This window comes from Arabidopsis lyrata (genome assembly GCF_000004255.2).
Source record: "Arabidopsis lyrata subsp. lyrata unplaced genomic scaffold ARALYscaffold_1, whole genome shotgun sequence".
NCBI classification, from domain to species: domain Eukaryota; kingdom Viridiplantae; phylum Streptophyta; class Magnoliopsida; order Brassicales; family Brassicaceae; genus Arabidopsis; species Arabidopsis lyrata.
The window spans coordinates 14374981-14399075 of NW_003302555.1; the positions used below are offsets into that span (position 1 = coordinate 14374981).

At 33.8% G+C, this 24095-nt stretch overlaps 4 protein-coding genes across 5 annotated transcripts; 1 reads left to right on the plus strand and 3 right to left on the minus strand.

Moving 5' to 3' along the window:
• Positions 1-235: 235 nt before the first annotated feature.
• LOC9329744 (glycine-rich protein A3) lies at positions 236-1743 on the minus strand. 2 transcript variants are annotated; one of them, XM_021013102.1, is made up of 3 exons: positions 1361-1697; positions 541-727; positions 236-510 (listed from the first exon to the last, which is right to left on the minus strand). In XM_021013102.1, exons 1-3 carry the CDS (start codon positions 1596-1598, stop codon positions 438-440), a joined length of 498 nt encoding a protein of 165 aa, XP_020868761.1. In that variant the 5' UTR covers positions 1599-1697; the 3' UTR covers positions 236-437. The 2 variants fall into 2 exon arrangements, with proteins under 2 accessions (XP_020868761.1, XP_002893683.1); XM_002893637.2 differs by having other exon boundaries at positions 236-727; positions 1361-1743.
• A 205-nt stretch (positions 1744-1948) lies between these two features.
• Positions 1949-3089, minus strand: LOC9329745 (upstream activation factor subunit UAF30). Its single transcript, XM_002893638.2, has 2 exons — positions 2806-3089; positions 1949-2295 (listed from the first exon to the last, which is right to left on the minus strand). The coding sequence occupies exons 1-2, from the start codon at positions 3016-3018 to the stop codon at positions 2170-2172; spliced, it is 339 nt and encodes a 112-aa protein (XP_002893684.1). The 5' UTR covers positions 3019-3089; the 3' UTR covers positions 1949-2169.
• Positions 3090-4388: 1299 nt separating this feature from the next.
• On the minus strand, positions 4389-7365 carry LOC9329746 (ABC transporter G family member 14). Its single transcript, XM_021013101.1, has 5 exons — positions 7015-7365; positions 6035-6824; positions 5781-5936; positions 5507-5694; positions 4389-5413 (listed from the first exon to the last, which is right to left on the minus strand). The coding sequence occupies exons 1-5, from the start codon at positions 7150-7152 to the stop codon at positions 4763-4765; spliced, it is 1923 nt and encodes a 640-aa protein (XP_020868760.1). The 5' UTR covers positions 7153-7365; the 3' UTR covers positions 4389-4762.
• A 218-nt stretch (positions 7366-7583) lies between these two features.
• On the plus strand, positions 7584-9023 carry LOC110224395 (defensin-like protein 316). Its single transcript, XM_021010440.1, is given in 4 exon segments — positions 7584-7601; positions 8278-8344; positions 8867-8922; positions 8925-9023. Coding segments are annotated over 4 exon segments (228 nt in total). The 3' UTR covers positions 9012-9023.
• Positions 9024-24095: the final 15072 nt, after the last annotated feature.

The following is a 24095-nucleotide window of genomic DNA, read 5'->3' on the forward strand; positions in this document are numbered from 1 at the left end:
AATTTATCCTCATGAGATTAGAATTTATCTTCTTTTGACAGCCTATAGATAAATTTAGTGTCAATCTTATCAAGTAATTTTCTTGTTGGATAAACCGTACGTCTCTTCCATTGGAAAATCACATATTTTTAAACTCTCTATATTTATATTATCCTCAATGTTTTATTCCCAAATATAGAAAAAAAAATCACTCCATATAAAATTGTATATTAAACTGATTCACAATACATGCATATATTACAAAAAAATCATTCCAAAAATAGAAAACATTTCCTTCGACGTTAATTCATATGAAAAATATTCAACCAAATTTAAATACACTCTTTCATAATATATAGCTAGAGATAGATGTAAAACAAATAATACACACACATTTTTATATTAGTCTTAATATATAAGTTGTTACGATAATATATGTAGAGAGGAATGCTAATGGATCATTTCCACTTCCTTCGTCCGAACATGCCCTTGCCTCGTTTCCCTCCGAACATGCCATGCTTGCCTCGTTTGCCTCCGAACATGCCGTGCTTGCCACGCTTATACTTTCCTCCTCCAAACATACTATGCTTTCCTCGCTTGTACTTTCCTCCTCCGAAAAATCCTCTTTTGTATTTTCCGTGGCCGTGGTGCCCGTAGCCTCCGTGATGACCCGCATGGTGACCTCCCATTGCAGCCGCTGCCGCTGTTGCCGCCCCTGCTATCAAACCCCCAACTCCTCCTCCAAGCCCTATATCACATGATTAAGCATTCAATAATGGTTAAGTGGTACGTGAACCCATCAAACCAAAATGGGCTAAAACTAGACCAAAATTATTTGCAAATCATAATTGAACCAAAGCCATGTTCACAAAAAAAACAGTGAACAAAAGCCACATTCATTTATGTTTCTAACTGAATTGAACCCCAAAAATAATAGATCATTTTTAACTGAACAAAAGCCACATTCATTTTACCATAAAAAAGAATAAAAACATTATTTTTACTTAGGTTAATTTTTGGTTGATATAACCAGCACGAAATTTTACTTGAATTTTTGTTCGAGCTTGGAAAACTTAAGAGAAAATTAAAGCATAAATCTATATTTATTATAATGTTCGGTATAACCAAGCTTTACTTTTCGGAATTTCACATCGCATAACGCAAGATTTGGTTAAAGAACACATTTGGATTTAAATAAACTAAGATTAGCTATATGCATCCCTTCAAAAAAATATTTTGTCTTCTCATAATATTTTGAGAACTATATAATATATAAATCTCCACCCAAAACATACACCGATCGGACTAGTTTGTTAATAGCAAGGGCGTTTAACTAAGACTAAGAGATATAACCACAAAAACATTCTGATTAAATAAAAACCTGGACGAGGACCAGAGGGTCCAGGATACCCGGCGGGAGGATAAGCACCGGGAGGAGGTGGATAAGCGGCGGGTGGGTAGCCGTGAGGTGGCGGAGGATAACCTTGCGGAGGGTAACCTCCTGGCGGAGGATAAGCTCCCGGTGGAGGAGGATAAGCTCCTGGCGGATACCCATGGCCGTGATGATTATGATGTGAGAAGAATCCTTTGTCTTGTTCGTGGTGCTCGTCTTTACCCATCTTTAATTAAAATCAAGAACTTGAGAGATAGATAAGATGATATGAATAGAGAGAGAGATACAAGATATGGTATAATGAACTATATACTATGTTATGATTAATATTGGTTATGTGTAGCGAAAAAGGCTCTTAGCTATTGATTTAAAGCGAAATGGACGCGTTGATGCTTGCTCGTTTTAACAACGCATTCTTATTCCTCTTCTGATAATGACACGTTTCTTCTCCATCAAATAATAAAAAATTGTCACCATTCATTTGCAATAAACAATAATAACGAAATCGTTGCTCACACGATACATTAGAGCAAGGAAGTCTCAAAGATACCGTGATCAAAACCAAGATTAGAGAGATGAGTCACAAAATCTAACGATATTAAGATAAAATTGTCAAACTACATAATAATATTCTCCAGTAGATGGATCAAAAGAGAGTTTTTTTTTGTTTTGGTTTGTTAACATACCAAAGTTCAATCGGGTCTAGAGTTTTTCATATACATCCCGAAATGAACCACAAAAGCCAAACCATTTCTTCTTAGATTGGATACTACTACGTTAGATAAAACCAAACCAAATCAGACGGATTTAGGAAAATGTGGTGACAGGAGCTTCATGATCTCTGTGATTCCAACTTTGTCTTTGCCATCGAAAATCGTCTTCAACTTATCATCGCAGTGAATCTCCTTCTTGTTCGCCGGATTCTACAATGAGGCAAGAAATGAATCACAATCTCAAACAGAAACTATGAATAATCCATAAAAACAGTGAAGTTTCTGGTTAAAAGCTGCCTGTTTTTTGCATTAAACAGACCAATTCTACTAACAAAATCCAGTGAAATCAGACACAGCAGAAGACAACATTTCAATGACTAGACAACATTTCAATGACTTAAACCTCAATACATTGTTCTCCTACCAGTCAAAAGAACTTAAGCTCCATGAAAATAGAAAAAAAAAACTCCAAGACTCAAAACCAAAAGAACTCAAAGCTCCATGAAAATAGAGAACTACAACACTCAAAGCCCAATGCCTTTTAAGTGACCACAATCAAATCATCAGCCATAGAAACTCCACAAAAATGCTTAAATTGATTTTGTTTACAATTGCATGCAACAATTCCTTCTCTAAAGCAAGTAAGCAACCAAATCCCTAAGTTCATAAACAGATCTACGAAAAGTAAGAAACCCTAGAAATCTCCAAAATCAAACAAACCTGGAGATTGTGAAGCTTCACATACTCCCAAACTTTCTTCAAGGCGGAACCACGAGTGAGTTCGCTTTCTCCGGCGAAGCTAGCCAGCTGCTGTGACACCGGAAGAGTCTTGAATATCCCTTTTCCTTCTCCAGCTACGGTAACAGCCTCAACACTCGCCGCCTTCGACATCAGTGTCCTGAACCCTCCAAAAACCCTAGAAATTGCCGCCATTTTTTTTTTCCGATAAGAGAAACAAACAACGACTAAAGACAAAGCTAAAACCCTAAAAACAGACAAATTGAGAAACACTCGGCGAGAGAGACAAGACTCTTTAAGAAGGTAGCTAACCCATTTTGGGCCTTTCATAGAATATGGGCCTATTTGGGCTTCAGCAAAATATGGAATATTTAAGATGTTTTATCGAAAATAAAGGGAAATATAAGGGCTAATGTGCAATTTAAGATGAATTTTTTAAGAAGATAGCTAAAACTCAGTTTTGGGCCTTTTAGATGGGCCTATTTGGGCTTCAGCAAAAAAGTGAAATATTTAGGATGTTTTTATCGAAATGTAAGGGTTAATGTGCAATTTAAGATGAATTTTTTAGTCTTAGGTGACGAAACGGTACCGTACATGGTGGATGCTCCGTCGCTACATCGCCGTAGAGAGTCCTCTTCTCCGCTGCGTCACCGTCAACTTGGATGAGACATTTTCTTAACGGAAAACGACGTGGTGAGTGGAAACCCTAATCAATATCAGTGGCTCTTTAATGTATTTTTGTTAGAGTAGAGAAGAAATCGATTGTTTAGTTGTCTACTAGAGATTTTTGGTTCTTATCTCTGAGTGGCAATAGTTTATGTTATCTTGATAAGGTAAAGAGGCTCTTATGGGTCATTTAGTACACTAAAAACAGCAACAAGTGTACTTATTATATATAGTATAAAGAGGAAAGAGCATGATTAGATCATATGATGATCTCTTGCTTTCGTACGTATATCACTCACTACAAAGGATGATGTATTTAGGTCTGAGAAAGCAACACAAGTTAGTGAATGACGTTTCGATTTTTTACTTGGGGTGTGTGTTTAAGATGGTTCTTCTAGGTGATGATAGTGACACTTGACAAAGTAGAGAGTGACATGGATTTCTCTTACATCAGTTTCCACTTGACTTAAAGTGAATCACGTTTTGATGTGTAAGAATATCTTGTGGGCCTTTGTCATCCAATGATATGTTGTTTTGCAGACACTGTAGCTTCCCCACTTGTTCTTTTTGGTTGTAATTATTGTGTAGCTAGTAACGATGTGAAGTATAACAGCCATTTAAAGTTTCAATTATTCGTGTTCGTATATTCATGAAAGGGAAAGCACGTTCCTGTAGCTATTGTTGACATAGTTCTTGCAGTTTAAAAAAGTTTAAATGTGTGGGTAAAGAAACATCTAAGTACCAGTAAAGAACTAGAGATGATAATGAGAGTCATGGTCAGGTGTGTTTGCTTATGTCCTGTCGTTGTTAGTCTTATTATCCGCAAGCTGTTTAATTCTTATCTGATACATACATTTCATTGATTTTCACCAGTTGATATGCACTTGCAAGGTGACTAGTAATGTGAAGAGATAGAGTAGTCCTTTTCTTTTTAAGGAACCCCACAAAAGATACAACAATCATCTCCACGGTAAAGTGGACCGAAAGTTTAGTCACACTATTTTGCAAATGGGAATTAGTATATACTTGGTTTCCCTTCTTATCTCATACATTATCTCACTGTTTTATTCTCAAACTTAGCAAGTATTATCATCTAAGCCTAAAATAAAATGAAAGTCGTCGGATATATATCTCGGATACGTAAGTAAAATCGACCAAAATTCGACGACTTTTATCTTTTCTAATACTAATATTATTCCTTGGTTGCAGTGTGGAAAATTTTTGTTTGGAGCTTCTTGGAGTTACTTAGTTGTTGTTACCTTCGGCTGCACGTTTACCGCAACTTCACACGATGTAGTGCAAAATAAGCCATGAGCCGATAACCCACCAACATCACTCCCATAACAAACACGTCTATCCAGAGATTGTTCAATCCCATTGACTTGATGGCTGGGAAGTCTCCAACTCTGCACCAGACTCCTTTTGAACACTCATAGTAGTCGTCATCAGTGTATTGAATACCCAAAAGCAGCTTGTAGCAGTAGTAGCTGTAGCTTAGGTACTTGAGCCATACGATGAAGGGAGGAATTTGTTGAACGTAGTATCCTCCGGCTATGAGAAACACGAGTGTAGTAACAGATGCTAACGTTGTGGCTTGCTTGATGTTCATAAGCAGAGCACCGAAGGCTAAGCCAAGACCTTGAGCAACAAGGACGGAATACAGAACAACCAGTAATGAGAGGATAAACGTTGTGGGGTCAGGTTTAAGTCCACCCATCCAGTAAATTATGAACACAAAAGCAGTTGGAAGGGCAAGTTCCAAAGGCAGGTCCCCAACGTTTCTAGCCATGAAATAGGAGGAAAGACGGTACATTCCGGAAGACCGTTCTTTGATTAGCATTCTTTTCTCTTGAGGAAATGTGAAAACCGCGTTGTATAGCGGGTAGAAGCCCCAAAAGACTGAGAAGAAGAAGAGCAAAGCAGTCTGCATTCAGAATAAATGTAGAATGATGGTTAGAATACTAATGTGTAGATTGAAAAAATGTGTGTTATATAGCATCAAGAAGAAGAGCCTTACTCTATCTTGGATGTGAGATTTTGGAGTATGCCACCATAAAAGGCCACCAAGAAAAGCCACACTAATAACTTGGAAAATCCTGAGCTTGTTGAAAGATTCGAATCTCCTCTCTCTGACTCCTCTTTGGAGCAATACAGTGAACTGGTACCACCAAGTTGTGCACCATTGTTCTGACTTGAGGTTTTTTGCTGCTCCATTTAAAGAACAGATTATTAGTGATGTAGAGAAGCAGAAGCAGAATAAAACAAGACTACTTCAAAAATCGAAAAATTACCCGCAGCTTTTGTGTACTCATAGCTATGGGATTCCGCATTGCAGAGTTCAGCTTTCAGTTTAGTAGAAATGTTCTTCTCATAAGCTGAAACCAGTGTTTCTTTTACTGTCTTCTGTTCTTGTTCCGAGGTCTCCTTCTGAGAATCAGGTGGGACTCCTGAGGTTTGCCAAGTTTTGATGAATTAAAAAGGGTTTCTCTTTTTTTTTTCCTTAAATTTTAATCATCTAAGAAGCTTAAAGAGAAAGGTCGCTTACCGTTTGCAAGGTCAAGTAAAAGGTCAGCTGGGTTAACAGTCATGGAAGTGGAGAATCCAAGAGAACTGAAATATTCCACAGCAGAAGTTGCAGGGCCATAGTAGATGGGACTTCCTTCAGACAGCAAAACCACCTTGTCAAACATATGGTATATGCGGCTTGATGGTTGATGAATAGTGGTGACAACTGTTCTTCCTCCAGAAGCCAACCGTTTGATTGTGGTCACAATGCGATGAGCAGTGGTTGAATCAAGACCTGAAGTGGGTTCATCAAGAAGGAGCAAGCTAGGATTGATCAGCATTTCTTGACCAATGCTAACCCTTTTTTTCTCACCTCCTGATATTCCTCTGAACAGTGGTCCTCCTATCATGCTGTTAGTACACCGAGTCAATCCGAGTTCAGCGATAACTCTGTCCACATGCTCAGCTTTCTCGTCTCTGGTCAAGCTGCTTGGTAGCCGTAGAAGTGCGGTAAAGAAGAGAGTCTCCCAAACCGTGAGGTGAGGATACAGAACATCATCCTGAGCAACAAACCCTGTTCTGCGTTTGATGCAGCCAGAGAAAGGCTGACCGTTGTACATGACTTTACCTGAGAAAGTTTTTGAGAGTCGGCCTCCGAGAGCTGATAGAAGAGTGGTTTTGCCACTTCCTGATGGACCTAACATGGCTAGAAACTCTCCTGGACAAACCATTCCTGTTATCCCATTAAGAATCGTCTTCTCTTTGCTTTTCCATGATCCCATACACTGACTTGTCTGCTCTATTTTAACCTTGTACACAACCTCCTCAAACTGTACAACCACAAAGAAACCAACATCGTTAGAATGATGTCCTGTCTTGTTATCAACTACCAAGCTAGAGGAAGTAGAGAAAGAAATACTTCTGCTGAGATTTGTTGCAGGTAAAACTCAAAAGCTCTAACAAGAAGTGAACAAGATTGCTTTTCTTTTGTTGAATAGAGAGAGAGAAAGAGACACACACCTTGAGAGTTATGGGATACATGGACATCTGGAGACCAGGTTGTACAGACTTGCTCTGCGTTTCTGACATGTCTGGCAAACCTTGAACCATGACTCCACCATCTTCTTCAGGCCTTGGTGCTATGCAGTTCTGAGGCATGATAACTCCTGAACCAGTTTCTGTACTTGTCCTCGTTCTTGTAGTTGTAACCGTTTAATGGAAAGCTCTTATATAATGGTAAGAAAATTTAAAAGAAAGTGGCTTTGGTAACTTTCTTCTTGATCTCCCTCAAAGGGAAACCATGTGAGCACATGAATATATAGTAGTATGGAAAACACCCTCACACACTTTAGAATTACTCCTCTGTGTTGTAAGAAGAGAAAAAGGAAGAGAGAGGCAGAAAAAGAAAGGCTTTCTTTACGATGTTGGCCGATCAATCGTCTATGGTGGGTTCCCACTTTCTCTCTCACCTCCTCTTTTGGTTTATTTATTCTAAAGCTAACTCCTTTACCAAATATTTATACCTATCTCTTCCTTTGTTCCAATTATCAGAATCTTTACCTCTAATTCCAAATAGATTAAGGCCATGAATGGATGCTGTTTTTGAAGTCAGTTTTGGAATTGGTTTTTAGTTTTTGAATAGTACATTTTTGTTTTAGACTTTTAGACTTTGTTGTTAGTTTTTTTGGTTTTAAAACTCCCAAAAAAGAAGTTTTAGTTTTTGAGAAAATAAAGTATGGAGTTTTTTCAGTTTTTGACCGAATTAAAAGGAAGTTTTTCAGTTTTTTCAATTTCTTTTATATTTAAACGAGCTAATACAAAAACGTATAAATTTGTGTGTTCCATTCGTATATAACCACAATATGAAATGTATTCCGTCGGATTGGCTCATTTCAACTAACCAATCTTTTAATATAATGTTGTTGACCAAAGAAAAAACCTAAATGGAGTAAAAACTAGATTTACAACAAAAAAAATGTTTTCTAAATTTAAGGGAAACCGAAAATTTAAAATCTTGATTGGTATGAATATGAGTTTTTGAAAACCAAAAACCAAAAACTCTTTCAAAATCTACAAAACATTCAAGGCACCCTCTTTCAAAACTCTTTTAAATAATGCACCCTCTTGAAGTCTTTGCCTCCTGTGGATTCTAATATTTTTGAACTGTCGCTTTACACAAAGTTGTTTCTATTTGAAAATTCATCCGCTGCTGTTGTTAGGTTCTCTCCGAAGCATTTAACCGTTTGATGTGATTGTAGATTATAAGAGTGACACGGTCGTTAGCAAGATCTGAAAAAGGTGCTCAAAGCATTAAGTATTAGATGCCTACACGCTTCAACTATTCGACTTGGTAACTTCTTGAACTTGTTTCTTTCACACATATGAATATGATTTACATTTACATAAAACAAAAAAGTGGAAATGAAAAGGAAGAGACTTTGCGGCTTTTGCATTATACATGACCAATAATTATGCTCTCCACCATTTCAGAACTCAAAACCGCCTATATCACAACCGATCCAAGTGGGAAGATCCTCTAAATCTTCAAAAGACTAAAATATCTTATATATTTTTTAGATGTATATATATCTCACATGGCATCTGATCATATATTTCTGCATTATTAAGCTTTCAATCTTTCATGTGCTGATGTTGTCTGCATGTGAAACACTTTTGTTTCGTCAAGAAATCGTTTATGCCTTAGTAAAAAAAAACAGCACACCATATTTATAGTGAATAGATCTGGTGGTCTGGTCATAGATACTCTTCCTTTCGTTATCCATATGCAAAAACTCAAAATTGCTGCACATCAACGACATTTTTTATGATTCTTTTTAGAGTCTCATGTCTTTCGGTTCGTCATATCGTGTAGAAGTTCATATCACACATGAAAAAGTTGCAGCATGCCCGCGACAAAACCAAAGGTTATATATTCTTGTGATAGCCTGAGAATCTTATACAACTATTTTTGTCTAACAACCAGAGATTTATTATACAGTAAAACCTCTATAAATTAATAATGTAGGGACCGAGATATTCTATTAATTTATAAAGATTTAAATTATCGATAAATTAATAATTATTAATTTATAGAGAGATTTTGCTAATTTTGTAATTTTTTAAAAAAAAATCTATGTAAAAAGTACTCCCTCTGTTTCATTTATAGGATGATTTAGACTTCTTTTTTTGTTTCACAATATATGATGTTTTGAATAAACAATTCAAGTTTCTATGCAAAACATTAAATTAAACAGCTTTTTGACTATTTATATTCTGCAGTAAATTATATCATTGGTTAAATTATTTTTAATAATACTCCCTCTGTCCCATTTTATAAGATGTTTTGTGTAAAAGCACAAAGATTAAGAAATAATTAATGTTTACTTTTTTATAGGAATTCAGCCAATAGAAAAAAAAGCTGCAGAATTTAAATGGTCACAATATACTAAATAAACATAAATTATGCATAGAAATCTGGGAAAATCTTATAAAATGGAACAAGGAAAAAAATGCTAAAACATCATATAATTTGGGACAGAGGGAGTATTAATTTGTATTTTTAATATAAAAAAACTCAAAATTAGTTACTTTCTTAAACTTAGTGCTTTTATCTAAAACATCTAATATTGTGAAAAAAAGGGAGTAGTTTTTTCTTAATAATCAATATCTTTCTAAAATCAATTACAAGTAGAAGAGCAATTATTGTTTAGTTAAAAAAAGCAGAAAATCAATTATTAAGTTTAGAAAACAACACAAAAAATTTCGATGTAGTAAAAATATTAGAATTGAACTCTACCAAAAATTAATACAAATTTAAGAAAAACAAACAAAACTAGAGTCATATTTCACTAAATATTTTACCTATAAATATATATATACTGATAAATTTATATAATTATTAATTTATGATATTGATGGGACCATATGTTTACAAAGGATTTTTTTAAAAAATATTATCTTATTAATTTATCGATTTGTGTAATTTTTTTTACACTGGTTCTAATTCGGGACCGAAAGAATTTATTAATTTATAGAAATTCGAGTATTAATTTATAGAGGTTTTACTGTATTTGCGATTGCATATATTTTGGAAACATGATCTGTCTTGTCTGGCGACGACTAAACCTAGTAGAGGGTAAGTTCGTTTGATAGAGATCAAATTCTTTTAATGCCTTGTTAAAATGTATGGATAGAGACATATAGAATGATCAGGCTTAACCTCTAGTGAATTCTCCATCATCCAAATAAAAAGACAAAGTATCTTCACACGTTGTTCTTGTTGTTATTTGAACCAAAGGGGATACACTTTCAGACAGAAGTTGACACTCCAGCCTCTAGGCATCTTTTCCAACGTCACATTACTAAATCAATTCTATGGAAGTGACTGGAAGGAAATAGAAGAAAAAGGAAGAAAATAATAGAGAAGAATACAAGAGAAAAGAAAAGTAAAATGTTAGAAGAAATGTTTCTACCATGTATTTATGGGTGGAAATTTTTTAGTTGTTTTAACTAAAAGGTAGAAGAATTGAGAAGAAAATGTTAAATTCTGTTGGAGATTAAATTCTTCTTGACTGGTGAAATGACAGAATAAATGAGAGTATTTATATTTCTTCTCAATTCTTTTCTTCTAATTGTAGCCACCAGTCACACCCTATGTGTGTGTGTTTTTTTTGCTTTTTAAGAAACAAAAAATTCGTTTACAAAATATTCTAAGCTCTTTGGTGCATTTAATTTCTAGATCCGGAGCTAGTCTTTGGTAAACAGGCGATGAACCAGGATTGCCGGATCCAAGAAGACAAGACTAGAACCAGTAAATCCCTTGTATAGTAGTAGTAGTAGTAATGAAAGATTGATTTTTTTTTCTTTTTCTTTTAAATGGTCCAAGAGAAACATTTTAGGAGTTTTGTTTTTGGTCATTGAATGGGAACATGTATAAATAATTTTAGTTATGTAAGATAATATTAGGTAAATTGTTATTCTCTCATTTTTAAATTAATATCCCAAAAATAAAAGCAATTTATATTTTTATATGATCTCTTAATCAAGAAATATTCTGAGTTGAAAAGAAAAATAAGAATTTTTTAGTTGTTGTTGATATGATGAAATAAGACATTTTGTAAGTTTTGTTATCTTGCTCATTCATATAAATATATAACCAACTTTAATTATGTACTATATTAGGTCAGATGTCATATTCACTTAGTTTTGAAATTAAAGACTTCAAAATTGCAACCAATTGGGTATGTGCCTTTAGTCAAGTGGTTAAGTCCATTTGATTCCATTTTTAACACCGGAGTTCGACTCCACTAAGTCATGTTACCCTGCGTAATTGGGAATGGCTATGGATCGGGTCTTGTTGATACAAAAATGTAAAAAAAAAAAAAATGTAACTTATTATTTTTTATAACATTCATGTGCATGTTGGATTTTTTTCGTTATGGGGAAACGTTGTATGGTCGAAAACAGCCAGCGAGCATAAAGGTAACTGATTCGAGTACTGAAGAGCAAACCAAGCTAGGTCTTTGTATATGTCAGGTATATGATTGCTCTTTCAACCGCTTTGTGAGTGTTGTTTATCTGTTATGCTAATATGGTAAAAAAATCCCTTTGAAAACAAAAATTAGTGCGTCCTCTTGAAGATTATATGTGCTTATTAATTTTCATAAAATAGATTATCACATAGTTGCACATGAAATTTGTATATAATTATTTTTACTCTTGCTATAACAATCTCTTTTGCAAAAATTTATTTGTAGTTGAATACATAATTATATATTACTTACTACATTTTAATTGTTATAAATATTACCCAAGTCTATTTAGAAAGATCTATTTATTAAAATTTGTTTTGATTTGATTAAGAAGAAGAAACAAAAATCTCAAGGTAATTTGGAAAAGACCCTTTTTATTTCATTTATGTATGTTTGAACTTATATAATAATATATTTTACAATAATGATTTCATCATACTAATTTACTAAATTATAGAGTAGATAATTTTATATATTAAGTTTACTAATAACTCAATTCTCATTTTTTAAATGCTTTATTAAGTTATTCTTTTATACATGTATTTTCAAATACTCTAACAACAACTAGTATTTAATTATTTATGACTTTCATTGCACAATTTCGGCGAAGCTAATGCAGAGGTCATATATATGTGGATTGAAAGAAGGATCTGATTCTTGCAAATAGTACTTTATTGGCCATTGAATGCAAGAGCCAACACAGAGAACAATAGGGGCATGTGGAGCTATATTATAAGTTTTCTTTTGAGTAATTACACTGCATACCCTAAGACTGAGAAATAATTAAGTCAAAGAAGAAGTGGCGATTTCGTAAATAACTGGTGTTTGGGTTTGGTGACAAAATGACATAATTACCCCTTCAATCTTCATCTTCCCACGCATCCATCTTTGCCATTGCCACGATCTCCTCCAGCTTTACCACCACACTATCCACTGTCCACGCCGATACGAAGAAGATGAAACTCTCTTCTCTGTTCAAAGACGGAGCCGGAGGGCGGAGGCTTTCAAGCAGTTCCACCTGAACTCGATTTGTTACGCCACAAGGATAATTATCACCACCACCAACCCAGATATGATCGGAGACATAGTTATGGCCCTACCAGTGATGTTGCAGTTTCACAGTGGAGGTTGGGTTAGTGGAACTTCTGATTTGGCGGCTAATCAATGGCGTTGAGGATGGAGTCAAAGTGCTAAATTGGCTTGGGAAATAGGCTAATCTTGCTCTTCTTCTTCGTGCCACGCAAATGCATCGATTCGGAATCGTGTTGGTGTTGATCTTGATTTGGAGGATTCTTTGCAGAGTCGTCATAGAGATTGATTGGTTTTTTTATGATCCAACATTAGTTTCTGGTTTTTCTAACCATTATCTTTTTGATTTTATATCATGATATATAGTGATATATCGGGAAACACATGTGTTTTACCAGGAAACATATGGTAAGACATTTTTGGAGGCAAAATTCCTGCTATTTATTCCAGGGGTAAATTCGTCCGATTTTTTCGAAACCAAAGATTTCTCTCTCTTGTTTTGCAAAGAATAAAAGTTGTGTATGTACAAGCTAATTATTTCTCAAATAATTAGCATACAGCTAATTGACTCTTTTCTTTTTACTAATTGCAGAACATGAGAATATTATAGAACACATTCCTTCTTGGTTCTTTTATTATTTATTCTCTTGTGTTAGTTTAAATATGTATTCTATTATTCTCCATGTTTGTTCATTATTTTTCTCTTTGACATTTATATATATAGAGATGGCCTACCTAAGAATGTAAGAAAGCCTAAGCCAAGAGATTTGTTCAGCAGTTCTCTGGATCAAAGGCTAGTGGAAGGATCAGAAACTGGTACAAAGGAGAAGAGAAAGGCAGTTGACAAGGGTCAAAGCACTGCAAAAATCATCAAGCTTAACCCTAAAGTGGTGGTCCTAAATGAGGGACCGTCCAATGTTTAATGAGTCTTATTTGTTGGAATTGTCAAGGCTTGGGACGGTCTCATAAATTGACGATTCCTACTCTCATGGAGATGAGACGTGCTCATTTTCCTAAGGTTTTGTTTTTGATGGTAACCAAGAACTATAGTAATGTGGTAGTAGACCTGCAAGAATGGTTAGAATATGAAAGAGTCTTCACAATTAACCCGGTTGATCTCAGTGGAGGGTTGGCTCTTTCGTGGAAGAAATGTGTAAATATAGATATTAAGTATGCGGATAAGAACCTAATTGATTTCCACATTCAATTTGGTTCTGTTGACTTCATTGTCTCTTGTGTTTATGGAGACCTAGCTTTTAGTTCTAGACCGCTAGTTTGGGAAAGAATCTCAAGGATTGGAATGCATAGGAAGGAGCCCTGGTGTATGTTAGGAGATTTCAATGTCATTCTTCACAATGGTGAAAAACTAGGAGGTCCAAGAAGAGGAGACTCTTCCTTTTTACCATTTAAAGATATGCTGGAAAACTGAGACATGCTAGAACTTCCCAGCAAAGGTAACCCTTTCACTTGGGGTGGCAAGAGGGATACTCTATGGATTCAATGCAGACTGGGACAGATGTTTTGGCAACAAAAATTGGTATATACAATTTCATGTGTCTAACCAAGAATTTCTGGATAAAAGAGGGTCCGATCACAGACCGGTTTTGGTCAGACTTACAACACAAAAGAGGAGTATAGAGGTAATTTCAGGTTTGATAAAAGACTTTTCAATCAGCCTAATGTGAAAGAAACCATCTGTCAAGCCTGGAATGGAAATCAAAGGAATGGAAACCTTCTTGTTTTTGACAAACTGAAGAAATGCATATCTGGCTACGTAGGTGGAAGCAAGAGAACAATTTGAACTCTTTGAATCGGATAAATCATGCTAGGGCTACTCTGGAAGCTGAACATTCTTCTGCTTTCCCTAGTACTGTTTTATGAACTCTTTGAAAAACGATTTGTGCAAGGCTAACCAGGATGAAGAAACCTTCCGGAGTCAAAATGGATGTTTGGGTGGGACAAAAATTCAAAATTCTTCCATGCTTCAGTCAAAGACAACAGAGGAAAGCAGCATATTGAGCAACTTTGTGATGTCAATTACAATCTCCAGAAAGATGAAACGACTAAGGGTGCTATTGCAGAAGCATATTTCAAGACTCTTTTCACTTTCACTGATCAGAGCAATTTCCAAGACCTTTTTAAGGATTTTCATCCTAGAGTCACTGTGGGGATGAATGCCGTGCTCACCGCCTCTGTCTAAGAAAGAAATAAGGGAAGTAGTTTTTGCAATTAAAAGCTCAAGTACTCCTGGTGCATATAGGTTCACAGGTTTTTTCTTTCAGAAATATTGGGGTATTTTGGAGAGTCAGGTCTCTTTGGAGATTCAGAAGTTCTTCCTCACTGGTTCTTTTCCAATTGATCTGCCAAAAAAGAAGAAACCTGTCAACATGTCAGATTTAAGACCAATCAGTCTTTGTTCAGTGCTATACAAGATTATTTTAAAGATTCTGGTAAGGAGACTACAACCTTTTTAACTGACCTTGTGTTTCCTAACCAATCTGCATTTGTTGCTGAAAAGTTGATATCTGATAACATACTCATTGCTCATGAGGTGGTACATGGGCTGCGCACATAGACAAGTGTCTAAAGATTTCGTTACCATAAAGTCTGACATGTCATAAGCTTTTGACAGAGTAGAATGGAATTATGTGAGAGCCTTGATGGTTGCTTTGGGTTTTGATCAGAAGTGGGTACAATAGATTATGTTCATGATTTCTTTCGTCTCCTTCACTTTCTTAATCAATGATAAGGCTTATGGAAACATCATTCTTTCACGAGGATTGAGGCAAGAAGACCCGTTATCTCTGTTTTTGTTTGTCTTGTGCTCTGAGGGTCTCACTCATCTCATGAATAGGGCTGAGAGACAAGGTCTTCTTAATGGATCTGTTTCTCTCATGATGGACCTGCTATACATCATCTTCTATTTGTTGACGACTCTCTATTCATGTGCAAAACCGACAGAATTGAAGTCTCAGTGATCAAGAACATTTTCAAGGAGTATGGAGATACTACAGGCTAGAGAATAAATTTTGACAAATCCTCCATTACTTTTGGTGTTTTGGTAGAGGATGATAGCAAGGATTGGATCAAAACAGAGCTTGGTATAGTTAATGAAGGTGGAGCAGGAACATATTTAGGTCTCCCAGAGTGTTTTAGTGGATCTAAAGTTCACTTCTTAGATTATATCAAGGATAAACTTAAAGCTAGGCTGTCTGGTTGGTTTTCTAGGACTCTATCCATGGGTGGCAAGGAGATCTTACTCAAAACTGTGGCTATGGCCATGTCTGTATATGCAATGTCTTGCTTCAAATTGACAAAGACAACATGGAAGAACTTGACAAGTGCGATGGCAGATTTTTGGTGGCATTCTTTGGAACATAAAAGAAAGACACATTGGGTTAGCTGGGAGAAAATATGTCTCTCTAAAGAGCAAGGTGGCTGGGCTTTAGAGACATAGAAAGTTTTAACCAGGCTCTATTGGCTAAGCAAGCCTGGAGATTACTTCAAACCCGTCCTGTTTAGCTGCAAGATTCTTCAAGTGTAGGTATTATGTTGATGATGATTTCCTTGAGGCTGAGATTAGGGTCAGACCTTCTTACATTTGGAGGAGTATCTTGTATGGTAGAGAACTGGTTTTGAAAGGTCTAAGGAAAGAAATAGGAAATGGAAACTCCCTTAGTGTATGGATGGATCCTTGGATTCATGATATTGCACCTCGGCTTCCTCTTCAAAGACACTTCTCTGTCAATCTGAATCTCATGGTAAAGGATCTCATTGATTTTGAAAGAAGAGATTGGAAGAGAGATTTGCTTGAGGATCTGTTCTACCCTGCAGATGTGGAGATAATTGTAAAAAGGAAACTAGTGGTGAGTTTGGATGACTTTTGGGTCTGGCTTCATTCAAAAATAGGAAATTACTCTGTTAATCAGGTTCTTGGTTAGCCTTTCAATCTAATAAGCCTGAATTAATTAGAGAAGCGAGCCAATTGCCCTTAACCAATGGTCTTAAAGAAAAGGTGTGGTCCTAAAAAAAGCTCCAAAAATAAAACTCTTCATCTGGAGAATTCTCTGCTCAGCCCTACTTGTTGTTTATCAGATTATTCGAAGACGAATGGATATTGACCCGTGTTATCAGGTTTGTGGTGCTGATGGTGAGTCAATAAACCATGTCCTTTTTACTTGTTCCTTAGCTCGTCAAGTTTGGGCTTTGTCTGGTGTACTTACTCCGGAGAATGGTTTTCAAAATAGCTCAAACCTGCCAATATCCAGTTTCTCTTTGAGCTTAATCAGAACTTACTGGTACCAGAACAGGCAAAAAGATCATGGCCTTAGGTTCTTTGGAGGTTGTGGAAGAACAGAGACAAGTTGTTTTTCAATGGTCTCACTCTCTGTCCTTTAAAATCCATAGAGAAAATTTAAGAAGACACTCAAGAATGGTTCCTGGCTCAACCTCAAATTCAGAATGTTGATCCTGTTTTAGACCGGTTTAATGATCCATGTTTGCATAGATGGGATCCTCCTCCTACTGGCTAGGTCAAATGTAACATAGGTGCTTCTTGTTCTGGGAAAAAAAGATTAGGTGGGGGTTCTTAGGTTTTAAGGAACGATCTTGGAGAGGTTTTGTTACATAGCAGAAAGGCTTTTAGTAATTTATGTGAAAAAAAGATGTGATGTTGCATTGTGTCAGGTGGGTGATTGAAAGTATGCACAGTCACAAGATGACCAGAGTTCTCTTTGTTTTTAAGCCAGGAGACTTATTGCCTGCATTTGCAAGGCCTTGTGCTTGGCCTTCTTTTGCTTATCAAGTCTCATAGTTAACTCATTTTTTGAAAAAGATTGGAGAATGGAATGTTATGGAGGAAAAGGTTTTTGTGAACAGGGGAGCTTCTCTAATTGCTCAAAGTGTGGTCAATGAGGACAGATTACAATCTTATGTTGCTTATGGTCCTCTTTTTTGGCTTCATCAGTTCTTTGAGGTTGAGGAACCTTTCTCTAACTGCCACTCTTTTTCCTTGTCCAATGTTTTGTCGTTTTTTTTTTGGTGTTTGGTACTTATTCTCTGTACCTCTCATGTAACCGTTATGGGGTTTTTTTGTAAAAGTTCTTCCTGAGTTGAAATATCAATACATAATCCTTTTCAGTGAAAAAAAATATAGAGATGGCCTAAAGAGACTAGTTTAAACTTTCAATATATAATACTTTCTAAATCTTCTAATTTTCATTTTGCTTATCAAATTTATTCACACTTGCCATTATTTATGATATGAGTCAAATTAAGACCTAAGACTAGTCTCTCAAATAAGAGATCGTGTGTAGCAGTTTAGAGTCGAAATTTACAAAGCTCTCGTGTTCACACAATAGACTAACATGTTTTGAATTAAGCTATACAAGTAAAAATTGCAAACTAAAGTAAAACAGGTAATTAAAATCGAGATGTAAATCAGATGGATGAAACGTTACGTTTAGGGAAATTCTCAGGAAATAAATAAATAGTAAATCTAGCAATTTAATTAAGATTATTTATCGAACCGTTATAGAACTCAATGCACTAATGTATATTTAACCACCTCTCGAATATATTGACTAACTAAACCTAATATCAGGAAGTTCCACTTCTCGAATGTAAACTCCTAGAATTAGACTAGCATTAATAACCGGTTTGATATGTTCACAAATATTCCTAAACCACCTCTCGAATATATCTAGTAATTTCTGCCCACCTAAGATAGTTTCAGTAATAGATGACCTCTCGAATCTACCTACTATCCTATGATCAAGTTCTAGTTAGCTACTCTAGAACTAACATTAAGAACAACTTAAGGTGAAGAACTCTAAAGATTAATCCTAACAGGTAATCGATTTACTAATTCATCTAAATCCCTAATGAGAATCCCTAAACCTAACAAGCAAACTACTCAGACATGGAGATTGAAACAAACAACATGATTGAATAGAAATGCATAAAGAAATCAAGAGAAGAAGTAAAAGAATTTTAAAAAATTTATGTGGAGGAGTTCTCTCCAATTATCTCTCAAAGATTTCAAACTCCAAAGAATACAATAGAATAAGAGACTGAGATTCTCTAAAACAAAATCCTAAATCCGAGAAAAGAAAATGATTAGAGCCGAACCGAACCAGATTTATGAAGAAAACAAAAATCTCGTTTGGAGCCGAATAGTTCAATTAAGAGACCTAATTGCAGGTTTTATGTTTTTTTTTTTTTTGATTAGGATATTCTATATTACTCCCTTTGTTCCTAAAAGATTGATGTTCTAGAGTTTTCACATATATTAAAAAGCAATCATTGTTTAATTATTAATCAATTACTTTTTTATACTAAACATTTTTTAATAACTTTGAACCAATAGTATTAGAAAACAGTTAATCATTACGTCTTGAAGTTTACGATATATTAATTTTAATCAATAAAAAATAAAACAAAAACCTAAAAAATCAAACTTTGTGGAACAAACTAAAATTCTAGAACATCAAATATCTAAGAACGGAGAACAAATAAAGTAATTATCCAAGTTATTCCAACTACATTATTTGTTCAGTTAATTACTTTTTCTGCAATTTTATTTCTCAATCTCTTATAATTATAACCATCACTTTTATTTTGCATATTTGATGCTATTCCGTATTGTCTTATCAGCTGAGGTTGCAGTCACTTTTTTTTTTTTTTATGAATTACTTCTTCTTTTTGTTGATCAGAGCTATAATAAGGTCAAAGCTTTATGCAGAATAAACTATTGGAAGATACATACTGTAGTAATTGTTTTGTTTAGAGATGTCGCGTTGCGTTTACGAGCATTGCGAATTTTTTTCTTTTTCTTTTTTTTTTTCTTATCCCATAAGAATAATTCCATTAGCAAATTTTGTCCATATTAAAATATAATATCTTGGAAGATTGGGAATTAAGATGATTTGGAAAAGAAGATTTACTTATGGCCGGTGTAAAATGATAGTTCGAATACGATCCTCCTCATCTTGATTCCCTCGCGTGGAAAGTTCTTCAATAAAAAATTCGGATTCTTTGATTGCTCATGTAATTCAAATATATGTAATGTCATTCTTTGAGTTATATAACCATTAACCCACTAGCTTATAACTTTGCATGAATCGGAATATAAGACTACATATTATTTGAATATTAAAGGATGCCGGAATTTTAATATTTTTTGTCGTCAAATATGAAAGCCACCGGTGGCAGAGCCAGAATAATTCTTATTTATGGGGGTCATATATTAATATAGTTATATAATAATATTAACTAATTTATTTGAAAAAATATTACCATTAAAAATTTCACGCATTTTAAGTGTTACTTTGACTTTTTATTATGAGTAAAATACAACTAAAAATAGTATCATTATTGTTGCAAATCTCATAACTTGTAGATGTTTTTACGATTAAAATAGATACATAATCTTAGAAATACTTATTTCTTTGTATGAGATATAAGCGTAGTCTCATATTATTCATCATTCCCAATCTTACTTTTTTGTAAATATTGGTCCGTAGTATATGTTATATGTAGTATGAAATATATTAATTTTTGTCTCCAAATATATAAGAATGAAAAGAAGAACGAAGATTAATATGTCAAAATGACCAGAGTTATGTGTTAAAAGACTAAAGAGACAAAAAAAAAAAAAAATAAATAATTTTGCAAGAGGAGGGTCAAAGGGAGAAGATTAACGTGAGACATAGGGTCAAGTAAGAAAACTTAACTCAAACCATCCATCACTTATGGTTATCCCTTTCCAGTGAGTTAGCTTTGCCATATCCTCATCAGACGAGACCATTTCTCGACTACGCTTTGTTAGGTGTAATATCAAGTTTGGTTTGGAAACGAGCAAAAAATTTTTTAAATTTTTTGCGTGAGTAAAAATGGTGAATATATATCTGTCCGTTTGTCCAAAAACTATATATATATCTGTCCAAATAAAATTATGTAGACATCAGAATTTGTAACTTTAGATGTTTAATTTTTTTTCCATCCTTTAGATGTTTAATTATAACATTAAAATTATAAATTTGTTGTTAAAAGAAAAAAAAAAAAAAAGAGAAGAAATTAAGAAAAAACAAAGAAGGTTCAAAACCAATCATAGTTGTGAGGACTCTTGATTAAAGAGGACTAACCTTTGTGAAAAATAAAGTTTAGGTCAGGACTGATTTCGTAACTACTTCCAACCACAAAAAGACTGATCGGTTTAAATCTTGTTCTATTGTTACACCCTCATGCTGTGCATCCCCTTTCAATGTCCAAGTACTATAATTACTAATTAATTAACCCTAAAATCGTTTGCATAATATGTAAGTTTGAATCAAACATATATTATAAATTATTTCCTCTTTAGTTTAAGAAAATCTTAGTGAAAGAGACTTATCCTTTCACTTTCAACTTCATTCGTTTTACCCTTAAACGTATTTTCAGATAAATTAATGATATTTTCCCCTACCCACGAATCCTCAAAACGAGATAGCATTAATATATTAAAATCCCATTTACCAGTAAATAATTCATTATTTTAGTATATAGCATATTCGTATATATGACTCTCTATTACAGAATTATTCACCTTGTTATTCAACCAAAAAAAAAAAAGAAAGAATGATTCACCTTGTTTCATTATATTATAAATATATACGCACGAACGGCTAATTCATGATTCTAAGTAAGTACCATACATAATTTGAGTTTGATATTAAAATCGATCGCTTTATACGTTGATTTAAGTTACAGATAATATAAAGAAAACGGCATCTAATTATCTTCAAAGAATATTAAATACGCAGTACATATATATATATATTATATATTACATATAAGATATAACATATATTTATATAAATACCTTAAAATAGTGTGTATACTATTTCAGATCTTCGCATAGCATTTTGATATTTTTAGTGTGGACTCCTAGTGGAGCCAGACAGTCTTTGCCTTTTTTCTTTCTCTTCTTTTCAAAAATTTGTTCTGATTATTAATTGTTTAAAATATTTTTTACTAATTTGGAAATCATTTTTTTGGTAGAAATCTTTGGTGCGCATCCTCTCCCGATGGCACCTCTTTTTTGCCACCAACTTGCTTATATTATATATTATATATATCAAGAATATAATAATTGTATATATCATATACATTATTCTGATATACTTATGTTTTTTTAATAAAAGAAAAATAAAATGATATACTTATATTTGTAAATATTGAATTATTTGTGTAAAAAGTATTTTACAAGTATGAGAATCTATTTCGTTGGTCTAGTCGTATTTAATTTCAGAATCAAATACATACAAGTATGAATTATTGAATTAGGGATAATTGTGATTATTATAAAAACAGTAATTAAGTAAAGTAAAATGATGATAGTCCGATATATGTGTCGTCCCAGTGGTGGAGAAAATGTCATTTAGTGAGTTTGAATATTAGTTCAGAAATCGACATGTGTCACGCACTCTGACACTAGTAAGTGGGTGCTTGTTCTCATGTCAGGTTCTGATTACGTTTAAATTAATTAATTAATATTGTTCAAACAAGGGGTAGATGTGACCTAGCCACTAATTAAAATTTGATTCTACTAAAACTTACTTATTTGATTACTATAAAAAGCAAAAGCAAGTATTTAGTATACGTAGGTAAAATATAATTAGGTTAGTGGTTATATTATATCTTCGTAGTTTCTCCACCTAGTCTAGGATTGATCTATGATGATTCTAGTATTTTTTTTTATTGTTCTGTTTTAGTCTATATATAAGAAAGAGTCCAAGACCATACGTCCATACCATTGCACCATTTATTGTTGATAAACAAATGACACAGTGTATAGTTACACTCACGTATAGAGGCTAGTGCTACGAATCAGTGATCAAGGGGTATATATATAAGAAATCTTATAAGTCTTATAGTCAATCATGTAAATGGGAAACATTCAAGATTTGCCATTATATTAAGGTTGTTCATTGTGAAACAAAAGTTGTCACCTAAGAATGGGTTTTGGATCCATTTTTTTAGGATCGGAACTAATTTTTTAACATTTCTAGTTACTTCGTATCCATATATCTAAATAACATTTATAGATTTGAACTCGGATCCGATCTGAATAAGACCATCCGCAGTAGTGTAAGTGTGAGAGAGGGGTGTAAGATTTTTTTTATTATTATAATTTAAAGTGAGAGAGAAAAGAGAGAGATAGAGTGGGTTACACCCGAGTGTAAACTTACACCCGGGTGTGAAAAGAGAGACAACTTTTACACTATTTCTGTATTTTAAAATAGATACACCCCACGCAAAGATACACCACTGCGGATGCCCTAATGGAAAGAAGAATGAGGAACGAAAAGCTATAACAAGCAAATTTTATTAATTCTAAAAATAAATAATCTCATATCAAATTATGAAATTAAAATAAATAACTAAATTTTAAATTTATTATATTTTACATAGGAACTATACTAATTACATTGAATAACTAATGAAACGTTAAAACAATATTAATTCATCCTCTGGTCTATATTGATATCATATATCTATATTAATTTTTTTTTAATTTAGTTTTAAGTTCTGGTCTAATATTATTTCTATAATGATCTAAAAACTTTGAGTTTTTTTTTTCATTTTAATCATTTTTAAGTTTGTAAAATTTTACTGTCGACCAAAAAGAAAGTACATTTTTTTTTATATTTTTAGATACGAAATATTTTTACCAATACGATAAACGTCACTAGAACCGGCGACATGTAAGTTTCGCCTAAGATCTTTACCAGAGATAATTAGTACAAACATTAATTTCTGAGTGGCTAACTTAATCAGAAGGTGAGGTCGTACACCTTTCCCAATCGCAGGTTTGGTGTTGGCTACGTATCTATGTGTTATTGCATGAAATTCTGGTTCGCTATAATTATATGGTTTGTCCTTTTTCTCGATAATTTGGTAAGTCAATTGCTTTTCTCTTCAAAAACATAATAAATTGCTGTAAATGATTGTTCTCTCAACAAAATATTTACCTTAATAGCATAAGCAGTCGCATTAGAATGCCATGTAAAATTGTTCGCTTCGTTTGTTGGATTATCATCTAGAATTTCTTACAATATATACTACAATAATTTAGTATGTTAAATTATTTTTTAAAGCATAAAAGGAGATTTTGATTCAAAAAATACTTCAAATATAACGATATGTTCACACAATCTGTTAATAGATCGGTATACTTAACTTGTTTATCCGGTCCACAAAATTTATCTTTTTTGCATCCAAAATAGACAAGAAAAATTAGAGAAATGATTGTTATATACGATATATAATTTCGTTTCACTAGATCCCAGTAAGAAAATTTATCAACCATTCAATTCATACAAATATTACTCATTGAAGACATACATTCATCAAGCTTAAACATCCAGATTTTTGAACAATTACATCATGATTTACACAAACATTCTCAAACACATACGACTACCTCTCAAATGTGTGCTGTCTAATCTAGATTTTCGAATCATCATAAATTTATATCGATATAGAGTATTTAGAATACAA

Coding starts and splice junctions, on each gene's coding strand:
- LOC9329745 (XM_002893638.2), bottom strand. CDS start 3,018: ATGGCGGCAATTTCTAGGGTTTTTGGAGGGTTCAGGACACTGATGTCG. Junction 2,296..2,805: donor TGAAGCTTCACAATCTCCAG/GTTTGTTTGATT, acceptor GCCTCATTGTAG/AATCCGGCGAACAAGAAGGA.
- LOC9329746 (XM_021013101.1), bottom strand. CDS start 7,152: ATGCCTCAGAACTGCATAGCACCAAGGCCTGAAGAAGATGGTGGAGTC. Junction 5,695..5,780: donor TGAGTACACAAAAGCTGCGG/GTAATTTTTCGA, acceptor TAAATGGAGCAG/CAAAAAACCTCAAGTCAGAA. Junction 5,414..5,506: donor AATCTCACATCCAAGATAGA/GTAAGGCTCTTC, acceptor TTCTGAATGCAG/ACTGCTTTGCTCTTCTTCTT.
- LOC9329744 (XM_002893637.2), bottom strand. CDS start 1,598: ATGGGTAAAGACGAGCACCACGAACAAGACAAAGGATTCTTCTCACAT. Junction 728..1,360: donor ACCCTCTGGTCCTCGTCCAG/GTTTTTATTTAA, acceptor CATGTGATATAG/GGCTTGGAGGAGGAGTTGGG.